This window comes from Lagopus muta, chromosome 3 (assembly GCF_023343835.1).
Source record: "Lagopus muta isolate bLagMut1 chromosome 3, bLagMut1 primary, whole genome shotgun sequence".
NCBI classification, from domain to species: Eukaryota; Metazoa; Chordata; class Aves; order Galliformes; family Phasianidae; genus Lagopus; species Lagopus muta.
Window position 1 is genome coordinate 64,962,752 of NC_064435.1, and position 25,480 is coordinate 64,988,231.

The window sequence follows — 25,480 nt, forward strand, 5'->3', positions numbered from 1 at the left end:
AATCTCATCCTGCTCCATCCATATTTTTTCTCCTTGTAGTTTACTGCTAAGCTTCCAGGTGTTGCTCTCTGATGCCTATTGATGTTGCCAGAATTTTCAGTACAGAGGTCCTGCCTACCCACTTGTTGATAGCTTTGCCACAACCAGGCTGCCTAATGTCGCCCTGTACACCTGCTCTAAATGTACTATCCAAATGGACTGTGCTGCTGTGCTGCTCCATTTCATGCTTTTTTTTTTTTTTTTTTTTTGAATGCTTCCAGGGGAAATATGTTAAAATAATCATCATAAAAGAGATACTTGCTCCCTACCCAGCTCTGAAATCCTAATGGTGGAAAAATCCAGCTTACTTGCTCTAAAGGTAACATAAAGCTCAAAGAAATGGGTATCTGGATGTTTCTGACTATCAAATTTACAGGAAAATACCTATGTTTTTAAATTCAAATGATTCCACCGAGACTTTTAAGGTGCTAAATAATAAAACTGGGAATATAATTGAAAAAACACATAAACCTAAATTAAATAAACTTCACCTACTTAATATAGTGAGAATAAACATACGTAACATTTGGTATTTGTAACTTTTTTCTTAAATTCCCTTGCTTTATAGCATGCTAGTAGCCAAAACACTCAATAAAACCAAGCAGTGCAAGTTACAAATGCATTAATCACCAATAGCATGTAGCAGGAAATAAAATAAAAATGAATGATGGCGATAATTCACCCTCAACATGCACTCTAGCTCCCAAAGTTAATGCAATATTGTGTGGTGCAAATATAAAACCATATGGTGGGTGTTTTTTTTCAAGACTGAAGGAGGGAACATGTTGCAAATGGCAGAATGACGTGCACACACAAAAAAACATTGCTCTGTACACCAATAAATTATATGACAGCAAACCAACCGTGCAAACACTAATTATACTTTCCTTTTCACTAATTGTCTGTGGTCTCTTTTAAGTCCCTTACTACTTTTGCTACAATTTTAAAAGCTTTTGTTGGTGTTAAAAATAACCAACACACCCTCCCTGCCTTCAATTAAAGAGCCTTTCTGTTTGCCCCATTCAGCCTGTGTTCTATTGGAAGATTATTATAATCTTGGCATTCATCTGTTGTTCCAGAGAATCCACGCAACCAAAATCTGCTGGCAGGAATATTGTTGGTTTAGCATTCAGTAACTTCTAATATACAAGGAACATGATGCTAAAATTAAGACCCTCTGTATGATATATTTTCCAATTAATCCATTCTAATAGCATCAGACAATACTAATATAAATCGTAGCAATGATTAGCATTGTACTGTTTGCTTGAATAGACTACAAGACATCCAAATCTATGAATAAAAAAAAAGAAAAGGAAGTTTAGGAAGACAGCAAGGACCAATATAACAAGACCCTTTACTTTGGCACTTCAGAGGTGATGTTCTTACACTCATGCATGAAAAATCACTGCTAGTCATAGAGAACAATCATAAAAGATCCCTCTTTTCCCCTTGCCCTGCTTTTTACCTACCTTCTGAGTGCTGTGGAGTACCACAGGGGGTAGAGGGGATCTTCAGCTCTTCCTGGGACTCTATGGATGCTGGGCTGACGCACTTGGATACAGGTGAGGATGGGGCTGAAGGAGATTTCAGGTTCAAGGACAGCTCACTTCTGCCTCGGCTTACACTTCGACTCTTCAGCTCCTTCTCATATTCCTCAGCAGCCAATCTCTCCAAGTATTTGTATCTGAAAGTTAAATTCCAAAGGGTTTCCGTAAAGAAAAAGAAGTCTGTGGCTGATGCTTGTTTATGGATGAAACACCTGCAAAGAGTGAGCTGACTTCCAGACTCAAGGGGTACAGCACTAAACTGGTTGCCTGGTCAACCTGCCAAAAAATGCACACCGAAGCAAAGACTATTGCCCTGAAAAATGTTAAACTGCTCATGACAAAACAAAAGCAAAAAGCAGCAGAATTAGAGAGTCCTTAGATATAGCGTTGTGTCTGCATAGCACTTCTCCTTTAGGAAGCATTTGTCTGTCCTCCTTTTCACCCTCCTACTTCACCTCCTGCTCCTCCCAGCCCTCCCTCTCCCAAAACTAAAACGGGAGGAAAAAAAACACTGAACAACCTCCAAAGCCAGACCCCCTTAATACTGATGCAAGCAGCCAAAGTCTGAGACTAGATGCAAGGAGAGGAAAATGGCTCAGTGCAGCAGACAAAAACAGATCTCCCTGAAAATAATACCAATAATAAATGTTGGATTGACTATCTAAAGTCTCTGAACCTGCTCCTATTTGCTCTGAGAGCAATGCACTGGAATTCACTTTGTTCTCTCCAGAGCCTACAATGGAAAGTTTTCTTTTCTCTATTCTAAAAAATTTCTCTGCCGGACTCAGACATCCAATAGCTTGGACCTGACGTCACATGTAGTTTATTCATCAAAGTCACTTTAAAAGAACAAAGATACATCTGTTTTGCATTTTAGGCAGGCAGAACTCACTAACTGTTTATTAAGACCAGCTACCAATCATATTCTTCATAGTGTGCTTTATACATTGTGACCAAAATAACTTTGAAATACGTGCCTCTACCAGATGCCTACTAATTTTATCCACCATTATTTACTAATGAACAAATTCATGATTACAGCTGGATCAGGCTTTGTACTGTTTGTCTTACCCACAAGTGAACTGTTAAACAGGTTAATCAAGACTACTGTTTACATCCCTGAAATGCTGCAGTCATCCTCCTCTAATGCACTGTTGTGAACACTTTGTAACATGGAACACCTCTCCTCCTGCAGCCTGCCTCACTGACAGCCTGAATTAGTGTACAAGTATGCATGAAAAGCAGGGGGGGTAAAGAAGTCAGCACCATGGGGCAACAAACATGCTTAGTACATATGGTAAGCACACACGCATGCACATTTGCAAACACTCATATGGAATGTAGAAAACTTGTCTTTGAAGAGCTGCTCTTGTGTTTTCAGAGGCAATTTGCTTTATTGCAAACAGCAATAATGAAGAACAAACTCATTTTCTTTTTTTCCTCCAGAGGTATGCACATGCTTTGAACAAATTTCGCAAGAAAGAACGAACCCCTACCGATTCTGGATGAAAATATAATAAGCCACATACTTGTATGGCTATAAAATAGGAACTGTTTACAGTTCTAACATGAAGCCAATTCTGAAGGATGATTTTTTGCCTTTTCAATGGAGGAGAAAGCCTTCTGCTGGCATTAGCATAATGTTTTGTTACATTTAATGAAGCCAGTCTTTCTTTTAACTTTGGCTCCTTAGAAACTGTGTTTTCCACCTTCTCACAAACAGAACAGAAGGGACTTAAGCCTCATAAAGAGCCATTCAAATTGACCACTTAGCTAAAACAGGTACAGCCTAGCTGGCTGCAATGGAAGCATTTGCTGTTTGCCAACACACTGCAACCAAGATCTGGACAGATCCTTCTGTAATAGGGGGCTACAATGTTTTATTGTCCTCAGTTCTTTGTCAGCTGTTTTAAAATTTTAGCTTCTGCCACTGTGTACTACGTAGTTCACCAGCAAAGCAGAGGATTATCATCAAGATGTGTCTTCCCAAAATATATCTGCTCAGTATACTGAAAGAAAAAATAGAACCAGGACAGCAACTCTCATGGCAAGACAGAGGCAGAACTACTTAATGAAAGGGCAAACTAATAAGCAGATGTGGCAACTTAACCAGGAACTAACATCCTTCTATAATCCGTTATTAATGCTTCAGACTTGAAACAGAACATGTATTTAAAGTCCATGTATTGGACTTTAAAATGAAGCAAATAAAAGGACAAGCTATCATTCTTCTGCTACACTTCCACCAGAACAGGATGGACACAGTGATTCCATACAGAAGCAATACTGTCATATTCCTTCAAATCATTAAAACCTGCAGACAACACCATGTCTATGCTGACTCCTTTCTACAAAGAGCCAAGCATTTATGGGCTATCCACTTGGTATGCCTCATGAGCATTACATTCAGCACCTTCAGGAAGATAAAAAATACTGTGAGTTATCTAGGTCTCTGAGCAATGCCCCTAGGTCGACTTGAATTGTTCCTGTACCAACAAAGTCAGTGGGTGTAGAGTAGAACCGCCCCATCTGATCTGTAAATCACGTTAGAGAGAGGGTTTGGAAGCTCAGCTTTGTAGGGTTAAACTACCACTGGAAAATACCCAACCAAGCAAAATAAAAAAGCCTCAAATCATCAAACAAACAGAACACATGAAATGAATGGTGCTCCACTGTTTACTTGTCAAAGCAAATGCATCTTTCTTCTTTATGGGGAAGATCTTCAAGTCAGTTTAACATCTCAGTTCAAAAACAGCCTAATGATAGAGGCATGCTCCTGCTGACCAGTGAAATTGCATCAGACTGCACAGCAGAGATGCCATGCTGGTGAGCACTTCCAAAAACTACTCCAGCTGACATAGTATGCTCCCATACAACTTGAAAGTGATGAGGAGTTCACTTCTAGCTTGTTTCAGATATTGCTGATGAGTATTCTTGCTGCAAAAAGTTTTACTCAACTGAGATCTGTGTATGATGCTTAGGTACTCACACACATTTTATTTTAGAAAATGTTTTAAAATATTTATAATTGTACTGTGTGGAGTGACAAAGAATGACCACCCAACTTTCGTTACTCTTAGAGATGTTAAAATCATGTTTTAATACTAGTTACTTCGTCCACAATAGACATGCTGGCAGATCAAATTTCAGTCTGCAGAAAAGAGTTGCCTCATTATATGATGAAAAAACTACAGCTACTCTCATAGTTCAAGAATATAATTCCAGATCTTGACAAATCCAAAAGCACCTCTGTATAGCAACCTCTAGAGGACCATAAAAGCAGAACTGAGGCAATCTGGATGATTTTTCATCTACTGTTTGTTCAGTAACATGCATATTTTCCAGGTAAAAACAAGAAATCCCTCCAGGGTGCAATTACTAGAATGTAGAGATGAAGCTACTGAAATGCAAAGGTCTTCAGTCATGTATTCCTTGAAAAATGTGCTCTCATAAGCACTAAACTCCCAGTCTAGCCCAGAGCTTTGAAATTCTCTAAATTGGAATCGGAACAGGAAAAAAAAGAAAAAAGAAAAAAAGTTCAGTACCTTTAAATACTATCTAAAAACTAAATCAAACTCCTAATGAAAAATGCTGCTTAGCTTTATAATTTTATAATTTCAATAAGAGAGACGGGCAAAGAAAACTTGGCCCTGAAAACTATGTTGGGAGTAGGTGTCAGACTCATTTCCATCATCCAGTTTTCCAATGTTTGTTACCCCACTTTCTTTGCTATATCCACAGTTGCCTTTTCTGACCCTCCAGAGAGCTTGGGTCTTAGTGAGTGAGAAACACAGGCTTATTAGATTTGTAACTACACTAAATTCAGACAAATTTGTGAGGCAAATGGAGAAAACTAATTTCACACACAAACAGATAAAAGATAGGTTATCAATCACTCAAATGCATTTCAGTCCCACTGCTCCTTATTTATTGCTGTGCTTACAGCTGGGCTTGCTTTTCCTCTTTAAATAATACAACAGCTTCCTTATAGACTTCTTTTTGAACGGAAGTGTCCTGAGCATGCATGGTTAACAGTGTAAATACACAACAATAAAGAATATAGACAGTGGAAACAGTCAAAGGGAGGGATGGATGCAGCATATACAGACCTCTCTTCTCTTGCTTGTCTGAGTTCTTCTCTTTTGTCTAAATAATCACGGCTAAAAAGAAAATTGTAGTAAATTGCAGAGAAAACCAAATAATAAGGTAAGTTGCAGAATTATATGTACAGCAGAAGAAACCAAGAGCAGTTTAAGAAAGGTGATCAGAAACAATGAAGGTGGATTTCAACAAAAAATTTTAGACTGAAAAAATTATGAAATCTATTTATGTACATGTATTTATGCATACAGTACACACGTGTGTACACCAAATACACAGTTTAAACAAATTAAAAAAAAAAAAAAAAAAAGAACTCTTTCTTGAGAAACAAGCCCATTAGTGGCTGTAAAACAACTATTCATTGGCCCCACATGGAATACCCTGAAACAAGGACTGCTTGTATCTGGCAAGTTACACCAAGGCAAGGAGCAGACATTATGTGTCCTGTTTCTAATACACCTTTCCTACGTGTATTTTAGTTTACAGTTGCAAATGTGACAGCAAACTGGTTGAGTACTTGGTGTTACCAACTAGGACAGTTCTTAGAAGACGTGCTCAGGATCATCCAACAGTGACATTCTTTTTGCTATTTATTTTTCACCCTGAAGTTTAGGCACAAAACTCCTTCTATCTTATCTCCTGAAGTAACTCGTACGTAGGTCTATCTGAAAGTAATGCCTACTTATTTCCATGGAAACCACTACAGATAGAAAGGTCACTATAACGCTACTTGATAGAGCAAACTTGCAGCTACACATTATTTTTCAACATAGTCACTACCATCAGCTCTTCATTTCTTCCAGAGCTGAACAAGAGCCTGCATGTCACACTCATAAAAATCTGCACCAGCAGTGGTGGCCCACTGTTGCTTTCACCACGGCTGAAACAGACCACCCACCACCTCGCTGTACTCATGTCCATTCTTTGGTGTCCTTAAATGTTCAACAACTGTTGATGAATATCAGTAAGTGCAATTTTTTTCTGCATGGAGGAATTAAATGACACGCTTTTGATCCATGTGCATTTCCATGTCAAATGCCATTTTGTCAAACTGCCACTCTACTATCTGTAGCATGGAAACAAAATATAATGAAATATTGGTGGGAAGGTTCAGCCACTACTGTCATCCCACCAACATCCGCCTTAGATGTCGCAGGCCAACATAATAAAAAAGGAATCATTACTTTCTGAGCAGCCCCCATACATCTAACTTCTGCCAAGTCAACTTTGCAGAATGCCTGGATGCCGTAATTTCAAGTAGGCCTGTTATATCTACAAATAAAAAAAATTATCATCAAGCAACTCAGTGAATAATTCCTCAACAATCAAATTTAATTCAGATAGTGGTAGAACCCAATAAATATCCAAATATGCCTTCGTACAGCAGCTAAATAGTTTTAATATTTAGTTGAATCTGCTGACACAGAGGATGATACTGTGTCTGTTAGATTCTTTCCCATTACAACCTACGAGTAGCAGAAAGACTTTCTAATAAAACACTACTTTTTCTCTTTATATTTATGGTCATCAAACTCGCCATCTATAACAGTAATCATATAGTAATAACAGTATTAATTGCTCCAACAGCTATTAAAGGTCTGCTCTTCAAACACCAGCATTAACATGAAACACACATTGTTTCAGGCTACCCTCTACATACTTCTGAATCACTACTGGTTATACTTTTACAACATTTTCAGAGTACTCTTTGCAATTACAATAGCTATGGGAATAGCCCCAAGGAAAAAGCGAAACAAAACAACAACAACAAAAACCCAAAGAATTTTTCAGTGAAATTACTCACAGTGAACATTACTCACTCCCCTCTGACTACTTTCACATCTAAGTACAGATGAAGAACAATCCACTCATTGTAGGACATACTGTTCTACATATGCAAATGGAGACAAGAGTCTTTCTACAGAGAAAAGCATCCATTTTGTGAAGCATTCCTTTTGCTAATAGTAGCTTTTAAAGCATTTTAACACTTCTAAAAAAAAAGGTCTTTCACAAGTGGTGATGCTCTCTCCTAAATTATTCTCAATTTGTCAACAATGGTGCCAGAATCTACTGCAATGTTGTCAAGGCAGAATTGGAAAGAATGAGATAACAAATGAGTCATGATGGTAAATCCAGTACTGCTCACAAGTTTAAAGGCTGTGAATTGGAAGTGTTATTTTTAACCAAAAATACATCTTCAGAGACTGGTGAGAGAGAGAGAGCCAGACTGATGATACAGTAATGAGATCCCATGAACTCTTACGAAACTGTCCACAACTGTTTGCTGTGGCTTTGTCCTCCTCCTTCCAGACTGGTTAATCAACTGTGGGATGCTGCCTGCAAAGTTAGTGGCCTGGGAGACCCTATTCTCAAACAAAACCTCTAACTTTTTTGGTTGAAGAGGGAACTCAAATATTGAAGATGAAAACACTGAGCATTGACAAATTGTTGTCTCAAATATGTAACAGTCGTGACATGTAGTTAACCACTTTCTGACTCTAGAGTAATGGGATGAAGATGTAAATTTTAAAAGAAGGGCTATTTTTTTTTTTTCTTTTTTTTTTTTTTTTTTTAATTTTAAAGATGCTCTTTCAGCAAGAACAACTACTTCAGCCAACATTTAGTGAAATGGGTAAATCTGTTATTCAAACAGGTTGAGCTGCCAAATGTCCTAGTAGCTTTTTTTGGTCTGGGAGTTTCCTTTCTGAAAGATCATGTTGACTTTCCACGACAGCCTTTTGCAGACTAATGATACCACTTAGAGGGAAAGTTTTTGGAAGACACTTGAGGACTGAGATCTGATTGTTTCTGTTTCAGGAGAACTTGGGCAGCTGTTGGCTGCCAAAGATCCTATTATGGTGCTCTTCCACCTTCCCTCTATCTCTCATTTTCTTCCAAACTAGTTATCTTCTGGAGCCAGTAGAGTATTTCCTTCAACCAAGCAAGCAACCAACCACTAGCAAGTAATTCCTCTTTCTAAATCCACTATGACACGGACCATTTCCACTTCTTACTAAAGAGATTATTACAGTGAAAACAATCCTACATACTAATACACAAGCTGACATGAAACTTATTTACAGGAAACATCTTTCCCATAAATAGCATCTCTCTAACAAAACATATATCCTACTATTATTTATATTTCTGTATTATAACTTCTGACTACTGAAAATGCTTACTTTTCACTCCTGTCTACAAAAAACTAAAACTGCTTCCTAGTGCATGCTCTTCAGGTGGTAGGCCCAGTAGGCACTTCATCTATTCTGAGTTCACTGCTGTCTTTGCTGATGACTACACTGGGATTTCCAGCATGAATCAAACAGGAAGTGAGAACTTGGCTCTCACTACCTACATCTTGGTGTCCCACAGCACATGACATGGACTCAGATGTGAAAATGCAGTGTCCTGTATTCAGCTGGGGTCTTTGGCCACCTGCTGAGTAATAATTTTGATAATTATTTTCTGTCTCTTACCGTTTCCATGAGCTAGAGATGCGTGCTTGGAAAAGCAGGAAAATGTGTAGCTATTCAAACACTACCATACATTCTAAGACAGCAAAATGCTTTTACTTTGCAAAACATAAAAGCAAAATATATCTGTATCTTAGTTCTCTCTAGATTCCATTCCTCCTAGTTCCACCTTCAAACTTATGTCTCACTGAGATTATACTTTGAGAAGGGGCATTTTAGCTACTAAAAATTAGCTTTTATGGATTTCCAAACAGAATAACTGGCTAAGGCAGAGTTGTCTTAAAAAAATGCTGATTTTTTTAAATAATAAAATTCATCATAATGTTTAATATACCAGTTCAGATGTTTGTATTAAGAAAGGTATCCAAAGATACCCAGGAAATATTCAACAATGAAATTGTTTCACATTTAAATGTCTCAATAATTTGCAGACCCATCTCATATTAAGACAACAGAGTGATAGTAAACATGATTCTTACTTGAATTTGTTTCTTTCTTCACGTTCTATCCTCTGCAACCTTTCTTCTCTCTCTTGACGTCGTCTTTCTCTTTCTGCTGCCAAGGACTCCTGGTGCTGCCGGAAAGATGATGTAAGGAGACCACCCAAAGCTGGCCTGCAGAAAAGGGGTAATCAGGTTTCCCAATGTCACTATTATTGATTATACTGGCAAAAAAATTGTAGCAGTCATTCAGCAAGTAACATAAACTCAACCAATGGAATGACACAGCAGCATTTATGTATGGATATTTCAAACTACTGACTAAGTATCTTCTTGATTTTAGAAACTATGATAAGCTTGAGAAAGGCAGATAATGTAGGCTTCCTATATCTCCAAGTTTTCAGAGTACAAATAAAGTACCCATAAAAACTCTTCAGCATCTGTCAATTGCAATATTCTCGCTTGAACACTTTTCAAGCACTTTCCAAACATCTTACGCAATAATGTTAAAAACAGACGTGTTACAAGCACTTAAGATTCCTGTGCTCAACAAAACAAAAGAAGATCTCAGAATTGCCCATCAACAATTTTAATGCTCTCTTAACGAGTGCTTACTTTTTCTTTACACACTGTCAAATTCTGTTATTATCATTTTCTTGCTATGTCTGATGCAAAGGTAAAATTAATAGTGTAGGAACATATCAACAGAATACCCAGGGACTGCACAGCTAGTTATAACAATCATTAAGTGTCTTCAAAATAGCTGTAACAAAATTAGTTGAAATGTGGCTGGAGGAGAACTACCTATATTCCTTTCTTTATCCAAGACAGCATATAGTCTTTTCAGTCCATTCCTGGAAAGTGCTTGTCTGACCTGCCTTCAAAGCCCCTAGAGGATGTATCATATCTAGCCATTTCAGTGCTTAACTATCCTTATCAGTAAGAAAGTTTTTTGTTTTGTTTTGTTTTTCCTGGTCATTTAGCCTGTTTTCTTCTTTTTCTCTGTACAGTGAACAAAAAGAACAACTTACCACCACATGCCATATGGATAAAGACAAGTTAGTCTGAAATGTAACTTTCTCTTGCAGTTCTCTTACCATAACTTAGAACTGGATGCTCCTCAGTAGGTTACTATAATGAAGAGGTCTGAACGTCACCACTAGCAACGCACATCAAACTTTTGGCTGTTGTTCAGAAGGCTGTTAAAATGCACGACCATGGAAATGCCTAGCCATAATGTGGGACTTTTTTTCATTAGAAATGGCAGCCTCTACAGTAAAGACTTCTCAGATCTGAAACTGATTTTTTCCTTTGAGATGAAACAGCTCCAGGCAGTAAATGCAGTTTTAAAAGCTACATTTATAAATTCTTATAGTTTGGTCTGGACCCAGTTTTTTTTTCCCTTCTTTTCTCTTTCTTTTTTTTTTTTTTTACTATAACTTCTGCTTTGGATAAGAGAGTGGTTCCTCTCACACATCTTTTCCCCAAAGCGATGTATTGGTACAACTAAACTTTCACATGGCAAGGGAGCTCCCTCAGAGAAAGCATGTTTTTCTTTCTGTGTCTTAGACAGGAAATATCTATATAGTGGAGGATAGCTTTATACAGATGTAAATGTATCCACACTGAATTTAACTGATAAAATCAAACAGACATAACTCATGTAGGACAGTTTCTGTGCACTTTTGTAACGTGAGTTTGGTAATGAAAGGATTAAAGAAAAATATATTACCTTTTTTGAAAAGAGATTGAACTCTGCATGAAGGATGGGTCAGATCATTACCCTTTTTGATTTACATGCCTATAGTGCACAGTGTAGGCCTTTCGTGTAAGAGCACTGGTTTGCCAGTGAAAATAGGTGCAGAAGAAAACAAAAAGATTAATGCAAACGTATCTTCCAAGTGCCTATGTCTATGAGAGCAGCAACATCACAGAACATAGTCATGTCAGCCCAACTGGCAGCAGGGTAGCATGAATATAATTTCAATAATTTCAATAAATTGAATTTCAATATGTTCTATCCACCAGCATAAACATTATATAAGAAGGTATAAAACTTGATATTCTATAAGCCTACTTCCTGGCATTTGTCCAGAGCTATAGTATCAATGCTGGATCATGCTCAAAACCATAAAAATCTACAATATTCCTCAGTGCTAAGAAAGAGGGAAAAAAATTCCCCAAATCCTGACAGTCAAGTACCTGTGGTGATTTTTTCCTTGAAATTACTTTAAATTGACTTTAAGTTTTCAACTTTCAGTGCATGCTGCAAGAGAAAGCTCTCAGCAGGAACGCTGAAAAATCACTGTCATAAGATTGAGTATCATCAGAAAATGCTCTAGGAAGTGGAAAACTGGACACTGTCTTCTCTTGAAACCATCTAAAAACGAATCAGGAAAAGAAGGCAAGAAGAGGGTTTCTACCAAGTGTATGCTTATGTGTGTTCCAGATATTTAACTTGCCATCCCATTCCATCCAGCTTCCTTAAGTCTGCAATCTCCATTTAGTGTCAAAGGAAGTTATGACTTGATAAAACATGCAGGAAAATTAACTGAAGGGTGGGGTGATTCTGAGAGACACACAGTGATTGTAGTCTGCACAGTACCTAGAAGGCGGAAAACCTTCAGCACTAAGCTCACTGGGGCTTTTTGGTGAATACAAATTCTTATTAAAGGGATTACGGGGAAATTGTATGGAGATGTGAAGCTCAGCCCAGAATATGGGACTCTAAGATAAGCCTAGTAGTAGAATGCCTGAATGTACCAAATCACCTTGTTAGGGCTTTTGATCTAGAGCAGATTGGTTAGCACTATTCACTTGGTTAAAATTTGACTTACAAACACCAGCTTTGCAATCTAAATAAAAGATTCAGAGCCATAAAGGTAGAAAAATAAGCAATATCTAATATATCCATGTGCCATATTAGTTTTGTCAACTCTTAGAAATACAAAGCAAAAACATTGTCTGTCAGCAAAAACTCCTGAAGAAAAATTCAGCTCATCTGATCTTATTGCTTTATCTCAATAGTAAAATAGACATAATTACAAAACAAAACAAAACAACAACAAAAAAAAAAAAAAAAAAAAAAAAACAACCAAAAACACACACAAAAACCAAACAAATTCATGGAGACAAGAAATCTAATCATTTTCTGAAATACTTCATCACAGGCTGTATGTTGCAGAAGTGAAAAAGGGACCTGAATTATTATAGTCTTGTTGAAAAACAAAGCCAGCATGTCTGTCTATTCTGTTATATTGAAATTGCATTTATCAGCTTCAAATGCTCTTCATTAAACTTGGAAAGAATCTTCTACGCTTTTCTCTGTTAGTTGAATTTCTAAAATTTATGAAATGGAAGTTGTATCTATAACAAAAATACCAAGTACAAAAGCTTATTTTAGGAGGTAAAAAATGATCAATTGACATACAAGGGGAAATCCCCTTAGGTCATAAAGTTAATATTCAGGATTTTCTCTAATATAGCAAGGGTAAGAATCATTAATCACTTAATAAGCAAGCACTAATTACCCACTCTTCCAGTATGCTCCTACCTCAGCAGTCATGGGAAGGCTGCGAAGAGGGGACAGTGAGCAGTTCCCATCTGAGACAGGCCTCAAGTAACTCTAAATGCCTCTCAGCTTTAACAAAATAAATCTGATTTCCAGCTTAGAAAGGGACCAAAGAGGAGACAAAGCCGCCAAGAGCCATAGTGCTTTTCACAGTTAAAGAAAATCTCCTTGTGTTATGTCTCTCTACATGACACGGCAAATTCAAAAGTGTGTTGATATAAGATTTTGCAAACAGACTAAACATTACTTGAGGAAACTTTACAAAACTTCTCTCAAAAAATAAACAAAAATTTGAGAGAGAAAACTACTGGCTAATGCTTCCTTTGAGGAAGAAACTTGAGAATGACCAAAAGAAGAACCGATTACCGCTGGACTTCTAACTGGCCTGAAAGGCTCCAAAAAATGAAGCTATAATAGAGTATCTCTGTGCAGAGCTGGAGCAATGCACCAGATCCTTATGCACATACAGAACTCCTGCAGACTGACATTCACAGTTTTTAAATTGTGCTTCTATCTTTGTGCAACACAGTGGCCAACCTGTAGCTCCTCAGATCCCTTTGATTCACAAACCACGTGGGAATAACCTGCAAAGCCACTCTCTTGACAGAGGCTAACATGTGTTTCCCTAAATACCAGTACTGTTGGTATTTGTGAGTGACTGCGTCCTCCTTGTGCACTGTGTGTTCAGCCAGTAGTGCTTACATTTTAGTCTGAGGCTGTAAACTGTTTCATGTTTTTTGCTTAAATCTACGCCACTGCCATATCACAAAGCATGCAAAATTGTTCTTGGGATGGCAGTAGTCTTACACAGTGTACACTAAGTTTTATTTCATAGATTTCTTGCTTTTCTTCAGTGTTTAACAGCTGGAGTAAAGTAAATCCAGAGTGCAGTTTAGTGATAGATAGCTAATTAGAAAAAAAAAAGAAAAAAAAAGAAAAAAAAAAAAGAAAAAAAAAGAAGAGAACCTGCCAAGAAGCTTCATCTAGCAGCACTTCCCTGATGAGGTCAATTACAACATCTAATTTTAGAATTTTAGTAGAAAATCTAAATGAAAAGCAGTTTACCATTCTCAAGCATTTCTGTTTTGTTTTTAAGAGACATAAATCTGAAAAACCATCAGATTGCCAGAAAATCACTTTCAAGCATCTGGAGAGGAAACAAAATTCTAAGGAAAAGTATTTATAGACTTTTGCTAAAATTCTTGCTTAAGCTTCCAGTATGATATTTAACATATCTTTAAGATCAGTGGAGAAAAAATAATCTATAATCCAGCCATGCTAAACTCAGTGTCTCTGTGCACCTTGAGTAGAAATAAATGCTTTAAGGATAAACTGGGAGGTACATTACCTCTAAAAGATCTATAAAAACATTGAGCTGAGTCAGTGTTCAAGGTTCATTAAAAAAGCCTAAGCTATCCTACTGCTGTAGACCATCATGCAAGTAAGAGAGAAGACAAGTTGAGGGATATGAAGCCTTTCTTCTTTTTTAAGTCTATTTTCTATTAGTCTGGAAATGCTAGAGAGTGCATCAAACTGGAATAATCTGCAAGTGTCCTAGCAATGTTTTACTTGGATAATCAGAGGAACATCAGACTGATCAGCCAGAGCTGGAAACTAAGTCCACACCAACCAGCCAAGAGGATCCAGAGGTCAGGGTTTGCAAATTGAACTTCCTGGCAGTTGAATGATCAGATAAAGGGAAGAGAATGGGGTCTAAGAGCTCCCGTTCCTAGCACACAGCACTAGCTTGGCTAATTGCATAACTATGTGACTACCAAGCCCTGTGGGAACTGTCTCCTGGCAAATGCTTCAGAATAAACTTACCTTGGCAAGCACAGCAGAAAACAAAATATATTTCCCTGGCAATGAAAAGCTGATGTCAAAGTCAGGCTCTCTTGCCACATAAGTTAGACCCTTTCAGGGTCTCCTCTACAGTTACTTCAACAATGCATACACCTCAACATCAGAAACACAGGGTGAGGAGCTGACAAGCTTTGCAAGCAAAGCTGTTCCAAGCTTTCAATGACTCCAGAAAACTGCAGACTGAGGCTGGAGTTTTCAATTTCAGTGACCATATAAGATTCAAAATCTGAGAAAGCAATCTTTGGCTAAACTTAAGTACCACAGATGTGAAGATAAGGGAAGGAAATACAGAATAGTCTTACAACAAACACCTCCTTCCCCTAGACAAGAAGGTAACTCATCAGACGTACAGAAAAATGCTTTTCTCATTGATGTGCTGTAACAATGTCTGGCTATTTCCCTTTTTTAGCAAAATTTATGAAGCCATGAAGTTGAAATTGAGATATTTCTTTCCTTTGGGATTGGAGGAGAGAGTTAACTGGTGATTTAAGTCATGAGGACAGGGAGCAGTACATTTCTGGAGCAAAACAGTCTTTAGCAGTTAGAAACAGGAGGACTGGGTTATATTGGAATGCATTAGGAACAACTTTCATAAGAGAGATATGAGGGAATCAATAACACTTCTTTCTTAATAAAAGGCCAAGCTGAAAGGGCCCTACAATTTGCCCTTCTTCAGCAGGATTCCCATGGCTGCAATATGCACTTCAGAAACATGGCTCTCCACAGGAGATCCAGGGAAATAAAAAAGAAGAACAGTATTGCAAGAAGTTGGCAAAAGGCTGCAGCTGAATTTAGAAACCAAGAAACAGTCAAGTAAGCCTTTTCTTCTGCTGTACAATCAAAAATTCATACATTATGAGTATTTCAGAGAACAAAATCTGGTTACTTTTGCACTGAATCATGCTGCTCTTCTGGATTTCCTATGGTTCTTAGCCAAGCAGGGTTTTAAAAGTATGAATGTCAAAATGTAAACCATTCAGCTGCTTTCCACCTACGTTGTCAAAAGTAAAATGCAACTGAGGCTTGAGAAAGCCTGTGAGGACAATTGGATGGGGCATGAATTATTCTGCAGGGCAATGTTCTATGTGCTGCCTCTTTCTTCCTCCTCCTTTTGGAGGTCAGATAAACAGTACCAGGAGCTGCCTCTGAAGCTTTCTTCTGCATAACAAAAGACAGGGGTCTTTCTGCAGTGTCCTTGGATTACTGCAATCCTAAACTGAAAGCAGAAAACTTGCCTTGGAGCTAACCATAGATAAGCAACTTCCTATCAACTCTTCCTCTCTCCCCATCTTTTAACCTTTTTTCCTGTGCAAATTTTTGTCATATTCTACGGCAAACACCATTGACAGAAACCTGTGAAATGTTTCACAATATTTTCCACCTAGTAGTTGAGCAGCAAGTTATGCTGCTCATACTACACAGCTTACTCTCTAATGAGCAAAATGCTACCTGTGCATCTATGCATGGGCATTTCTACAACTCATACGTTTCAGGAGAACAAAATGAAAGCAGACAACTGCCCTTCAAAACAGTTGTGTCATTAGAATTTGCTGAACCCTATGTCTGGAATGGCAGCACAGCAAAAAATAACATGTCTTGATGCAAAATAGCATCCAAATCCTTATATTTCATTATCTTTCAAGAAAAACTGCATCTACTCTGCCGGTAACATGGAGCTGTGGCATGCAGGCATTTTTCACACTTCTCAGAGACTCATAAACAAAATGTGTCAAATACAAGCATGTGGAAAGACTGATGAGATCAGCTACCATAAATAGCAAGCTACAAATTTTAACAAGAAAGAGATTTTATCAGGTGAGGTGAAAAATGGTACATGTAACCTAAAGGAAGGACGGAGATGCAATCCCAGCAACACGTAAAAGAGATTTGTTGAAGGCATAGTGTTTGCCAGTTTCAAAGAGAAGCAGAATGAGGTGCAATGGCTGGAAGATGCTTCTAGACAAAATTTCCTCCAAAACATGAAATATTTTCCTAGCATGATGACAAATACTGGAATGCTTTCCAGAAGGAGTCACCAACTGTCTCTTTAATGCCAGTGAAGGTACGGAGGCTCTCACTTAGCTTCTAGGAGACACACTGCAGGTTGGAACAGATGACCACACAGCTCCCCTCTGGCTCAACTATCTATGAATTTGTGAATTTTACAGCTTCGTCCTGTGGGGCCAAGGCATTTTGGCTCCCAGCCACCAACACACTTATGCACATGCTGAAATGAAAGCTCACTTCCTTTGCTGGATTGGAGCCAGACTGATTGACCTCTTGCACGACAGGCCCAACTGTCTTCAGCCATCTCAATGTGTGACTACTCGGCTTTCTTTTCTTCAGTAGCAACCAGAAGCTTTAAAATGGAAAGGGTGTAGAAAGCTAAACCTTCAGAAGCAGTGGGATATCTTTAATTCTTGCTTATCTTACATCTATTTTGCTATGGTAAAAGTGGGTGAAAATGCTGCTATGGAGTTTTTTATTATGGTGTCACTCAGCAATGATTTAACTCAGGAAAGACAAATCAAGGCAAGTTATTTATGGAAGAAGAGCAAATGAAAAATGAAGCCCTTCTCCAGGGATAAACTTAATGTAATTACTCACTTGAAAAAAAGATTAAATCAATACCTCATGGGTAGAAATATATACATGCTGAAAGCCTAACTTGAACCATTCTGAGTAGTAGACTCAAAAGGATGTGAGGCAACCGGTACGTTCAAACGTAAATACATACACACAGAACATATATAAATATTTCTATACACAAAAATATCCCAAAACAGCTAATAAAAATTAATTAGAATGTAGACAAAGAATATAGAAAAAAACCCCAGTTCAAACACAGGGGAGGGAGATGGAATTTTTTTGAATCAAAAGCCAATTTGGCAACAAACAATATGAAGCCTGCCTGGCCTAACTGGAAATTAGTAGTTTGCTTTGACAGCATGTGTAATTAAAAATTTCTACCCTTCCTTCTTAAACTCAGTATGACGTCCTCTGAAGCTGTCACTTACTCTCAGGTTGTAACAGTCAATTCATTTCTGGTGGTCCAAATTTCTTGCCAAGAAGACTTTACTTTTCATGTATTCATAATATTTTCCCATCCTTTTTCTTCCTGAAGTATGTTACATAACTCAAAATAGTATTTCAACTGTTAAAAATACCCTGGTTTTGTTGTTGTTGTTGGGTTTTAGTTATTTTTTCCTAAGTGAGAGGATAACTGGCATGTTAACTTGAGCGTCTTTTACCTACCGTAAGAACGTTTTGCCCTTAACAAAATACCGTGAGATAGACCAAGTGTGTTCAAGGAAGGACAAGTTAAGGCCTAGGAAACTCTGAACTAAGTACATTTCTGTGATTTTACACTTCATGATGTGAAAATGGATCTGTCTGAATTGAACTTTAAAAATAGAAATAAACAAAATGTGCTTTAATTCACCTTTTTGATATGCAGATCAACATACATGTGAGAGAAATCTGTTTTATCCACTTGAGTGAAAGAAGTAGAATTAGGATGGAAATACACGCAGTCTTTAATATTAGCTGAGCAAATGACTTGTGAATGCGTGGGAAATGAACATGCTGAGATTTCTGTACATTCTCTTTTCAATCTCAAATAAGATCTGGCTCTATGATATTTTGAAACAGTTCACAATTATCTCCTTTGTTCTCTATATAAAGTAATTGTGTCAAAATGGTGACGAAATTACAAACCTGTCAGACTTGGACTCCTGAGGTGGTGAGAGAGTTGTCCCATAACGAGAAGTGGGTGTTGTAGGAGCACTCAAACCAGAGTGTCGCAGAGAAGAGTAAGAGTTGCTGCCATAGCTATTGTATCTGAAGAAGTGAGAAGGAGTGTAGTAGAAAGGGAGAGAAAAAAAATGCATCAGCAAGCAGACATGAAACAGTCAATCCTCTTGTCTAGAGATTGGCAATGATACTGCATCCCAGACTTTCTCATCTATCTACATTCTGAAAATATTGTTCTAACCTCAGCTTCAAAATATACCTATCATTTCACTTTAATATAAACTATGTCACAGAAATACTTAATTCAAATACTAAACTATTGTTATGGAAAATATTGACAGACCAGAATGACCCACTCAGGTGACTACTCGGAGCAGAAATACTTAAATTACTGCTCAGTTAGTCAAATTTATTAGCTGTTTTGGGAGCTTTTTGGGACTCCCAGAAGTCCATGTCAACAACAGCAATTCCTAGGAAAATTAATACAAACAACAGCATTCCTGAGTATGCTCTGAACAGGGACATATACAATTTGTGAACGTTTGCATTATAAAGCATACATATCCCTTCCAATTAAAGCAGACAGCATTTTCTCTCCCTTCCCCCATCATAAGTCACAGCTTACATGCCATGTCTTACGATGTCTGTAAAAAATCATCACCGTGGTTAAAATTACATGTTTCTGAAAGAATGGCTTTAGGAATTTCTACCAGCCATTCCCTCTACTAAAAAAAAAAAAAAAAAAAAAAAAAGGAAAGAAAGGAAGAAAAAAAAAAAAGAAGAAAAACAACCACACATAACTGCTTGATTTCATTGTGAGTTTGCTGATCAAAGAGAAATTGCTTCCAGGGCTCTTGGAATGGCCACCTCCCAAGAGTCCCTTGTATCAACGTTTTCAACCTGGCTCCTATACTGAGCAGGAACAGCAGTTGTGTTGCTTTTATGTCCCTTTTAGCCACTGTTTTTAAAACAGCATTTCTTGGAGGCACAGAGATTCCTGATTTGTTAAAATTAGAACATTTCTTTTTACACAAATTACCATTTTCCCTTTTGGAAAGCATACGATGCACGGTAGGTGAAATATTTCACAAGGCCAACTGATTCAAAACTCAGTTCAGAAGAAAGAGCACCATCATTTTCTTCATTACAATTCATAACATACAATAGATCTCCTTTTACCTTATCCTTTCTGGACTGCTTCTTCTCCCATGCACCTCAGCACACAGTAATTCCTCTTAACTCAGCAATTTTATTTGAAAATACTGGTTGTTTTCCTTCTGCTCCATTTAACAAACACATCTAGTCATGCAAAATTTCAATTCCTAAGGGTACAATAGCATTGCTAATTGCCAAGGCCAATGTTAAAAACAAAATAAATTTCTTTTAGCGTTTTTTAATATTGCAAGGAATAATGCTTTAGAGAATGTGTTCCTTTTTTTGTGAAAGCCAAATTTTATGTTCTAGAATACAAATCCCAGACACCATGCTGCAAGTCTGAGAAGTGAGGAGTCATTTGGGGAAAAAATGCTGCTATGAATATTTCTAAGCTACGAAGGAATTTTGCTGAATGGGAAATGACTGCCTTCATGGAAATCCTGCCCTAGAAGAAAATCAACTAGAGAAACAACCCCAGTGGAGGGCTGCGTAGCTAAGCAGGATAGAGCTGTCCTGTAGGCACAGACCTAGCACAGGTCTTCTCTCCAGCATACTCAACTCACAAAACACCCTGCCTGTGGCCATGCTGAGTGAGAAGGCAAAGCTCAATTGTCCCAGGAGAATCTCAGAACTCGCTCACTAAACACTAACTCAACTAACTAAACTCACTTTCTAAACACTAACAGAAAGCTTCACTTCAGTTTCAATCAAACGCTACAAGACCTTCTTATCAATTATTGTGTTTACTTTTCTTCTGTGCTGATACAGTGCAGAATCCTTTCTCAGACCTAGAATTTCAATTAGTGCAACAATAACTCTCACTAAATTAGAGAGAACTTGCTTTCCTGTGCAACCCAGTCTAGGGAGCCTGCTTTAGCAGGGATGTTGGACTAGATATCTCCAGAGGTCCCTTCCAACCCCTACAGTTCTGTGATGCTGTAATTCTAAGGACTGATCCAATCACTTTCAGTTTTATATCTTAAAAGCTCAATTAATTTTCACAAAATCATGCCTGCAAGTTACACTGTTTTAAATGAGAGCAAAATGATGCTCTGTTATGTGATCTCCCAAATCACATGTTATTTACCTACTGCTCCACAGAGGAAGCTGGGAAATAGATGAGATGAAAACAACAGAGGCAAGGGAAGAATATCAATCAAATCAAAACACGGGCTTACATGACTAAAACTAAGACAGTATGTTCTGGAAATAATACAACATTATTACCACTATAAAATTCCTGAAAGGTGTTATTCATTTATCTAAAAATTCATGTCAGCTGTATAAAATCTACCTGTTTTCCCTCATCACCTCTGCTTCCTTTTCTTTCACAGATGCTGGAGACTCTTCAAAGTCATATGAGAAGAGGTGAAAAGGAGTATGTGGTACATAGGGCAATTTCTCTACCGTTGGAGATGCCTTTGGAGTAATGGATGCTGATGAATTTTGGGAAGAGCTTAGCAAAACTGCTGCTGGTGAAGATGGTGGTGAAAGAATAGAATTATGATGAGAGACAGATGAATCAGGCACAAAAGAGGTGCTGCTAGAAGAGCTCTTTGCTCTAGAGCAGGGGAGAGGCCTCTCAGCTTGAGAAATGGCACTGGAGGTGGCTGAAGAATCACAACACTGTGAAAAGTTTTCTTTCACAGCTTCCTGTGCACCTGGGACCCCACTGCAGGAAGAAAATATTGTGGGAAGGGAAAGGATGGGAAGAGAAGGGAAACAGAGAAAAGAGAGATCAACAAATCATACCACTTGGAAGAGAAAAAAAGTCTAGGAGGATCAGGCAAAAAATAACCCCTTCTAAGTTGCAGATAATCATCTTTTTTTTTTTTTTTTTTTTTTTTTTTTTTAAATTTAATTTTTACTTTTTTTTCCCAGAAGTAAGGAAACAGATATTTGTATCTTCTTGGGATTGGAAATACATAGGCATGGAAGCAACTCAGCCTAAATGATTTAGTTCAGAGACTTCAGAACAAATTTTCATGAGCCTTTTCATAACCACTTTCTGAATAATTTTCAAGTAATTCAAGCTAGGTTGTAAATGTAGTCAGAGCAGCACAAAACAGCTTCATCATGCCAGATGATCTGTTGCACTGAGTATAGATACTTCAAGACACAATCTGCATGACTGCCTCTTGAAGGACGGGTATCTGATTACCATTCCCCTCAGTTAACGGATATTTTTTACCAAAAGAGCCCATAAAAAAAAACTTTATCCATCAAAGAGGAAAATTAAAACAAAACAAAACCGAATCAGCATTTATCTAAGTGTTAGCATCCCAATCAATTGCTCTGTTTGTGTTAGAGACCTGCACTGCGTGAACAGAAAACACATCTGCTTTGCTTTGGTGAAGGTAGGTGTTGGTGAGCAACAGAATCAGCAAGGCAGGTGAAAAGCCATGGGATATGCACTCCTGGACATCTGTTTTCACAAGCACCTCAAGCATAAACACTGTGCAGGGATTTGGGCTGGATCACTTAGCCAGTGGCTGATAAACTTTTCCTGAGACCATCTCTGCAATCCACCTACATGCTTGCAATGCACGGACCTTATCTGAGGCTTGGCAAAGAATACACAACAACAACAAAACAACATGTGCTACATACGTTAGAATATTATGAAGTTAATCAAATATATACCAAGTAATTTTTTCACAACTGAAACACAGTGGGCAATCTGGAAACCTTCATCTATTTCACAAGCTGTGCATGACACGAATCCCTAACGCGAGGTTTTTCCTACTCTTCCTGACAGGATTTAAAACAAATGGCAAGGATTCAGATCATTTTTATTACACCACACTAGTGATGATGAAGGGTGGTATTTAAAAAGTCATGGGAATATCATCCAGTTATCTCAAATTGACTATTATTTTAAAAGAACAAAGTCTGAAGCACACGTTATGTTCTTTTCATGGCTCTTGTGTTCAACATTTTTTCACAGCATTTTATTATTTTCATGTGATTTACTAATAACTTGTGTTTTAGCTTTGACTTTTAAGAATAGGATTTGAGGAAATTATCACTTAATTTTGAAATTTCAGGCAGCCACTGGCTACATTTGCAGACTGGAAGATATTAATAACAACAGTCCAGTATTTTCTTTGGAATTTGCACATTAAACAGTTTCCTTTCTTCCTTCTGTGCTGTATAGCGTCTGCATGAATGTGGTTTATTTAAAAAAAAAATCCAATCTCATTTGCCGAGTTGCAAAGCCAAACAATTTAACCTAAATCAAATGGCTGTCTGGAAGAAAAAACATATTTTCTTTCTTCCAATTTATTAGGATGAAGTTGCCAGATTCCAAATCCATATATACCTCAGAAATAAGTGGAAAATTTTATATGAGAATATTGTTTTGATAAGTGGTTTGTTTACAGCCATATATACACAGATGGACATGTATGTATAAAATGTTATACATCTATCAGCTTTGCCTCTAAGTAGTTCTTTCCTATTTAAAAATGTGAAAAATTGATATAAATCATAGCAGAATTTAAAAGAAGTCAATCTTCTTCCTAGCTACAGACATTGCTAATAAGGCTATATTGTGAAAATATGGAAGAAAACGTAAGTCGAGCAGTATCCTAACTCAGCAACACACTGCATTGTTTCAGCATTGTTCTAACTAAAAGATAAACTTACACCATGCTTAGAAATTATGCTGTCAGTTAAATGTTATGATTTGTGACCAGTACTCATTTGTTAATAAAATGAGGGAATGCAAACAGCTCTCAGTGCCCTGAGCCTATACAACTAAACCAGTTTCCTTTAGTTGCATACAGTGACAAAGATTTTGGATGCAAAAAGATTTCCTTAGGAGTGGTTTTAAAAAGAGAGCTGGGAGTGTGAGTGAAAAGGTAGACACTGCCGCACACTTGGTGGTGAATTAATGTCAGAGTGAGAAAAGGTGCATGGATGATGCTGAATCCCAGTACCTGGCTTTGACCTGCCTACTGGTCTCTTCCTCCCCCTCATCCTCAGTATTGGGTTCTGTGACTGGCTGTTCTTCTTCCTCTTCTTCATACTCCTCCTCCTCTCTGAGGTCACACCAAGGAAAGAGGCATGCAGTGGTATGGAAAGAGAAAAGTTGGAAGAGAAAATGACATGAGTCCCCAGAAAGATAAATGCAATGAGGTTAGAAATGGAAAGAAAACGTTGAGAGGAGTAGTTGTGGCACTAGTCAAACAGTCATCTAAACTTCATGCTAAGTACATGTTGCCACGAGGGCAGCAGTAACGCAGTAATTTTTATCCTCTCCCCCATTTACGTTTTTTTTTTCTTATTAAAAGAAAAATAGCTTTTTTTTTTTTTTTTCCTAACCTGGCTTTCCATTTGCTATCTACACATGCATTAATGGAAATTTTTCAATAGCACAATACCACTGTTAGACTCAGTAGCTAAGATGTATCCGGCTTAAAGGACAGTATACACTGTGTTGACATTGAACAACTGGAACTGCATATTACACCTTAAAATTAACACAGACAAAATGTTTTGGTTAAGCAGCCAATAGCTCAGCTACAGAAAAGAGCAGGGTGAACCATTAAGTTAGAAATAACAGAGAGACCAAATCAGTTCAGGACTATTTGCACACAGCAATACTTAAGTTACTGAATGCCAGTAAATGAATTATATCAGTAAAGAATCATTAGTATGGCCAAACCAGGCTTTGGTTCAGCCCTCAGTCTGGCAGAGAAGAATTTTAAGTCACGCATAAAGCCTCCATAACCTACAAACCACATAAGTAATAATAAAACTATATTAAACAAAACAAAAGACTGCATTTTCTGCCTCATATCCTTCCCATTTATATGTTTTCTTCCACAGATGAACAGACCCACAGAAGATTTAGAAAATATTCTCTCTTTGGACTTCTTTTGCATTTGCAGCTGATCCAGTTCTCCATTTGATTTAAACAATGAATACCACTAGTTTATGTCCCATGCAAAGAATAAAGCATATGAACAGTAATAAAGTTTGTAAGAAACTCATACATTTCTTGCATTTTCCTGAAAGCTGGTTTTCTTTAATTGTAAAGGCATGCTTTGTGATTTTTTTTCCCCATCTAGAATTGGTATGGTTACATGTTACAAGGATAAGGAATATTTACAATGTGAGATCACAAACTCATCATGACACCGCAAAGGATGAGTCCAAATTTTGTTGCATTTGTATGGAGTTAGTCTTATAACAATCAGGAAAATGGAAGTACTTGGAACTTTTTCCAGTACTCTGGCAAAAATCTATAAAGTGTTTTTAACAGTTCCTAAGGTATTGCAACATCATAACCATGTTGTAGAAGATCACAGTATGTATTCATATTTAAAGGAAGAAAAAGATACCAGAGAGGACCCATACTGTCCGTTCTCTTTACTATCAAGTAGATCAACACTAGCTTTGCTATTTTCTCCTGTGAAGAGTAAAATGTCTGGATTTGCCAGTCCTACAAGCAATCATATTTGGGAAATAACTCACAAAGCTCAGTGGGTTCACAGCTTTCTGATAACAGCGCAATGAATCCTACAATGT

General features: G+C 37.6%; 1 protein-coding gene across 10 annotated transcripts in view; it reads right to left on the minus strand.

The window, feature by feature from the left end:
* The window catches only part of FHOD3 (formin homology 2 domain containing 3), a 360,868-nt gene that overhangs the window by 67,017 nt on the left and 268,371 nt on the right, over positions 1-25,480 (minus strand). For 4 of the 10 annotated variants that reach the window (XM_048940645.1, XM_048940641.1, XM_048940643.1 and 1 more), the window contains exons 11-16: positions 23,887-23,988; positions 21,240-21,617; positions 18,755-18,877; positions 9,643-9,777; positions 5,699-5,749; positions 1,512-1,726 (exon numbers count right to left, since the gene is read on the minus strand). In XM_048940645.1, coding sequence (XP_048796602.1) covers positions 1,512-1,726; positions 5,699-5,749; positions 9,643-9,777; positions 18,755-18,877; positions 21,240-21,617; positions 23,887-23,988 — 1,004 coding nt within the window. The remainder of the gene's footprint in view (positions 1-1,511; positions 1,727-5,698; positions 5,750-9,642; positions 9,778-18,754; positions 18,878-21,239; positions 21,618-23,886; positions 23,989-25,480) is intronic. The other 6 variants (XM_048940648.1, XM_048940647.1, XM_048940646.1 and 3 more) reach the window with 5 other exon arrangements.